The following is a 6,000-nucleotide window of genomic DNA, read 5'->3' as shown; positions in this document are numbered from 1 at the left end:
CTCCACTTGTAAGTACGCTAAAAACAAAACAAGAGCACAAACACAAAATGCAAATATTTGTAATAATGATAACACTGAAAAACTTTAATTCACCCAAATAATCACAAAATAGTAAACGCCGTATTTGTTAATGTTATTAAATTTTCTACCGATCATGCAAAGCACTAAAAGACGCTTCTAAACGTTTCTATTAGCGCGCACCAACTTCAACTGTCAAAATTAGGCGGAAAGGGAAACGAGAAAACACAAAAGAAACGTATTATAACAGGTTCGGAATGCTTTTGGCTTTTCAGATAGAGATGTATTAAACTTAATATAACATTTTACAAAGAACAAATGAGCATTTTTTAATTAAGAAACACAATTTTGAGCTTGTCCATTTAAAAATAAATTAATTCCATTAATGAAATGGTCGAATTGGAATGCTTTGTCAGCAATACAGCACCATTTTAATGCCACTGTACTATTGCTATGTTCTCTGATTGACATTTCAGTTTGACGGTTTTGACATTTTTCATATTTCTTTTAATTGTCTTTCAATTTCTTGTTTCTTCAAAAAGCGCGAGTGAAAAACGCATTTCCACGAGACGCAGTGCTAATTATATATATTTTTTTTATTATTTTAACAAATTGCAAATACAATTATATAGATAACTTACATTATTTGTGGCATAAAAGTGCCCTTGTTGCAAAACTTCGAGTTTGGAGTGAAAAGACGGACGGCGATATTGGTATGAATAGCGCCATCACGACCATTAATCTTTATTGCCTACTTGCTTGACTTCTTCGCTACCTAGCTTCTTGTATGCGTTCCCGTATTCCCGTATATGTGTTTCGGTGCTTCGTACGTCACTTCAAATCGCATTATATTGCTTTCGGCCATTTATATTGAGAGTTGACCGCTTTATTTGCGCACAAACAAGAAATATAATAAGGAATTGTGCATAATTGATGACGAGCAACTGAAAGAAGTGTGTAAACGGAGGACATTATTCGATAGTTTCMTTATATTGCATTTGGCAAAAACATCAAGAAAGAATTGTGCATTAACAAATTTGCAGCCACTGTGTAACAAAGTAATTAGAATATATTGCAAATAACAATGGCCAATAATAATGCGGCGGCCCATTACAACAGGAATGGCGTTGCTGGCAATATCAAACTTGGAGGCAAAGATAGAACTAATTACGTYGAAAGTGGTGGTGCAGTAAGCAACCTAAACGACGTTTGTAATTTTCTCCAACCCGGAAATTTAAACTCAGCCTTTAACTTGCCACCAGGCTCTTGTTCTTACGATCATCTTGTAGAAATGATAAGAGGTCTCGATCTGCAGGATGACGGCATTAAAATGAATCATAAAATTGGAGCTATCCGTTCAGACTTCTGTATGCTAGTACACGATGAAAATATGTTATGGTGAGTAGCTTTTRGTATTGCAATAATTTTCTTATAAAATATCGAGGTATATGAACACTTATTTGGAGCTATATTAACAWAAACAAATTTTTGCACATGGTACTGATATTTACGGCACGATAACCAAACCGTACATCTATAAGCATGAACCAATTGTCAACTTAGTTTTCTTTGTTTTTGTTTTCAAACCACTCAATAATTGTATTATACATAAATACATACATACGTACGTTYGTAGAGTATGTGACTAATGCGATTTTGTCCAATGAATGAATGCTTTCAAGACTGCCTAGATTAAATACATACGTCCAAAAATTATTTTGTGTCAACKTTATAGCTTTCGCTCATGAACGCATAAAAATGCGAAAACGACGCGTAAATACATATAATTCTATAAAGTTCTTTCTTATAAGTTATAAAAGGTTTTGAACCTAATTAAAGCTTGCTTGTTAGCTTCTTATTAGTATGGAGAAAAACATAAGAAATGACTATCACCCACATRTTTAAAAAAATGGATTTAAAAAAATCATATGTATTTAATTCCACCTGTCAGTGAACTTCATAAAATAACCAGATGTTCCGCTTGACCTTGCATAATGCTTGTCTGTATGTATTTGGAACATACACATAAATATAACGAGCTTTTAACCGTTAGCAGCTCATATCGATGTGCATTTGTTTTCTGCGTCAATTGAAATTCAAGATACAAATGTGTTTAATTAATTGTTTGTTTATGTACGTACAAACAAACGTACGCGTACGTTTGTACGATAAGTGACCATATTTTTTTTAAATTTTATGTCTTCACCAAAAAAAAATTGTACTTTTTTCTATTGACTGATTATGACTAATTTTTGTTATAGATGAACGTTACAGGTCATTGCCCTAATACAATCAAAATTATCTATAAACAATTTGTTACGATAATAATTATTGGCTTTAACTATTCTGGAAAATTTTTGTTGCTAATTAATCTAATGTTTTTATAACCGAAACATCGTAAATTGAATTCACGTTTTTTCTTGTTTTTCTACTGATTTAACACGTTTAAACTTTAATGTTTTTATTTTAAAATTAATTAACATACATACATATGTAACGTATAATTTCTAATTCACAGTGAATGCATGGATTATATTAATGACAAGGCTTTGGCGGACGGTGAGATGGCATTGAAATTCGCCATGCTCTTTTCTTCGCACAACTTTGACCAACTAGCCATGAAAGATGTCAAAATACGTAGTGCCATGCTAAAGGTGCTGGAGGCAAATTATTTAAATGCCGATACATATCGCATCCACGATAAGGAACGTCTTTACAATTCTATTACGCTATTGGGTGAATATTATAATCGAGTGCGTTTAGCTGATCAATCGCCTATTACGATATTGGGCAAGTCCTTACTTAGCTTGCTTATACGCGAAGTTAGCGCACTGGAACCTATTAATGTGAAATTATCTAAATTAATACTATCACAAATCACACTAAAYGGTGATATAATACGCGTTAAACATAAAGACGAACTGACACAACTGCTCTACCACATAAGACGTAATTTGATTGAGCAACCGGCATTAAGTGCCACCGTAAAAGCGTTATTGCTAATGACACTCGATCTGTACTATAGTAATTTTACAAATTTRGGTACACAACTCGAACAAATGTACACAAAATATTTAGTACAAGACGTAGAAGATGAGGGCAATAACAACGTCAATGTTGCTATGCAACCACAATCACTGCCAGTATATGTACCAGCGCAGCAAGTGCAATTAGTGCAGCCGCAACCGTTATCACCACTACCACCTCAGGTTCAGCCGCCACTTAATACTAGTACAGATTCACCGGTGGAGCCGCCTACAACTACAGTTATTGAAAATGATGGTAGGAAAAATGATACAAATGATATGTACGATACACAGCTGTCAACCAAAAAGTGGAGTGAGCAAGTGTGTGAAGATGCGTTATATGAAGGTGAATTCGGCAATGAGTTTAATAGCTATGAACAGGAATACAATGATAATGGTGATGGTGCTAGGGGTGTTGATACCAAAAAGACTGGGGGACGCTTAAGTAATGGAAGTGACAAATTAAATTCATCAGGTGGTAATAATAGTCGGYGTACTGATGATGATAGTTCTAGCCGAAATGCTAGGCGTTCACAAAAACCACGTAATTCACCGCGTCCATTGAAACATCAGCAAAACGCTGATAACGAAAGGTGAGCTACAACGGAGGAAAAGTTAAACACAAATTATTTATAAATCTCGTCATATACTCTTTGCCTAATCCGACAATAACTTATCTCATTATTTCTCCCAAAGGGATGGTCCACACGATAAGCAGTCGTCAGCGTCACAACACGATGAAGATCAGGATCAAACAAAACCGCTACCTCGCTGGCGTGCGCCACGTTTTAATCGCGAAAACGAATTTCATAATAACGATGGTCCACAAAATAATCAACAACGCCGTTTTAGCACCAGTTTCGATGATGATCAGAGTGTGCGCAGCGACGGCGGCAGCATTCGTTTATACAGCATAAATGATCGTTTGCGACATTCGCAGGAGAAAATGGAACGTAGCGGCAGTAATTTCAACTCAATTGCCAATTCAAATTGGGACAGACAGTCTCAGCATGCAGACGATCGCAGTGAACGTTCCTACATTAGCAACTATGAGCGTGGCAATAATTACCGACGCGGCCACAATCGTAATTTTAATAATCGTCAAACATATGATAAACCACCGCGCTTCCAAAAGCAACAACATAAAGATACTAACATACACAGTAATTCATGGCGTCAATCACGTAACAATATCATGCATAACTCATATCATGATGAAAACTCTTCATATCGTTCYAATGGACCCGAATCGAATAGTCGCAGTTCATCGCGCGCCCGTACCCTCCCACGTCCAGGCAAATCTCGTCATTTCGAGGACGGYGATGAGTGTGCTAGCAATGCGTCAACGTATCGTCGTAGCCAAAGYCCTTCTACGCATAAACAACATCAGCAACAACAGCGCTCACGTAATTTCAATCCACGTTATAGTAGCCAAAGCAGCTTGGCAAGTGAAGCGTCGAGCACATTTGATCGTCGTCCGCGCAATCGTAACTTTAATCGGCAAAACCAACAGCAACGTCAAGAACGTTGGGAGGATACCAATAGCGTACATGGCCAAACCGAAGACAGTACATGGGATACGAAAAATGACAACAGCGAACTGGTGCGCAATGCACGTCAAACTGCCAAGTATATGAACTACTTGTCTTCCAAGAAGTGAGATGAGGCCAATACGTTGAAGGTGGCCGAGAATACGCCGCGGTAGCATTTGTTGCATGAAAAGCAAAACATAAAGCGACATTAAAATGGCGATTACACTGCATGTGTGGTTTACGTACTATTTACATATGTTTTATTATTTTTTTCCTTTATTATTTTTATTATTCACGGTTTACTTATACACACATTTACTACCTAAGTTCATCCAGGTACAAATTGTACGCCTGTTTTTTTTTTATTCATTTAATACTTTTTTCTTTTACTTAACAAATATTGTTGTATGTTAGTAGTCAGTTGTTATTTAAAGACTATAACCACCAATTAAATGAAAAGTGTTATACATACGGCTTAAATTTGATTAGCAGTTATTGAGCATTTTATGAAGGCTGTGCGATTAAACGTTAGTTTAATTTACTAATGTAATTATATCAATTTAAAAATTGTTTTTTAAATGATTGTGGTTTATTTTACTGTTGATAAAAAATAGAATAACAAATCAGTTGTGAGAGCAACAAAGAAAATTTTTTTTAAATTGCTTCTTTGACAGTTTAACAATGAGTTTTGACTACCACTTGGTGAGCAATTAAAATTGTTGTAAAAAACAGGCTTGCATATAGTAATTTGGTAAATGCAGCAGGTATAACCATTATCAACGCCATGTGACAGTAACCTTGTATCAACTTTTATAAGATTGTATATAGCAGTAGTTTAATCGCACGGTTTGGAGCAAAAATTGTAATAAGAGCATACAATTTAGCACAAATTATCTGGTTGGAAGTTAACGCTAAGCCCATCGTTTACGTCTGTAACATATTTTGACATAGACATTGCATTATTTTATTAAAATATATTAATTCAATTATAAATATACATAACGCTAGTATAAAAAGGGACTATAAAATTATTTTAAGAAGTTGTAATTGTAATGATCAGTCATACAATTTGTACAAATTACTTTCATTACAGAAATAATATTACTATGGATTTGAGTTTAATTTCATACGTTTAATCTTTGATTTGAATTTCCTATCCAAACTAAAGAGATATCGTTTTTTACTTATTCCAATTTGCAACATAAAACCAAAATAAAAACTTTTCTAATGTAACTAGTTATTTGAATGTTTAAACTTAAAAAACTAATTGACTAATCAAATATTACCATAAAATTATTTAAATACACACGCAAGCATTTAAAATCATTAGTATGTCCCTTAGCAGATTATATAGTGCGCCATTTACTTGTGTTAGTTTCACATAACAAAAGTTGCCCGTTGTTATGTCAGTCAAAGTGTTAAAC

General features: G+C 34.7%; 1 protein-coding gene across 1 annotated transcript; it reads left to right on the top strand.

Moving 5' to 3' along the window:
• Positions 1 to 475: 475 nt before the first annotated feature.
• LOC108973164 (putative uncharacterized protein DDB_G0282133) lies at positions 476 to 5,743 on the top strand. The gene is made up of 3 exons (XM_018940228.1): positions 476 to 1,416; positions 2,537 to 3,637; positions 3,741 to 5,743. Exons 1-3 carry the CDS (start codon positions 1,103 to 1,105, stop codon positions 4,702 to 4,704), a joined length of 2,379 nt encoding a protein of 792 aa, XP_018795773.1. The 5' UTR covers positions 476 to 1,102; the 3' UTR covers positions 4,705 to 5,743.
• Positions 5,744 to 6,000: the final 257 nt, after the last annotated feature.

The sequence above is a fragment of the Bactrocera latifrons genome, unplaced genomic scaffold (assembly GCF_001853355.1).
Source record: "Bactrocera latifrons isolate USDA-ARS-PBARC rearing strain unplaced genomic scaffold, ASM185335v1 scaffold_46, whole genome shotgun sequence".
NCBI classification, from domain to species: Eukaryota; Metazoa; Arthropoda; class Insecta; order Diptera; family Tephritidae; genus Bactrocera; species Bactrocera latifrons.
This window is presented reverse-complemented; position numbering and strand designations above follow the sequence as displayed.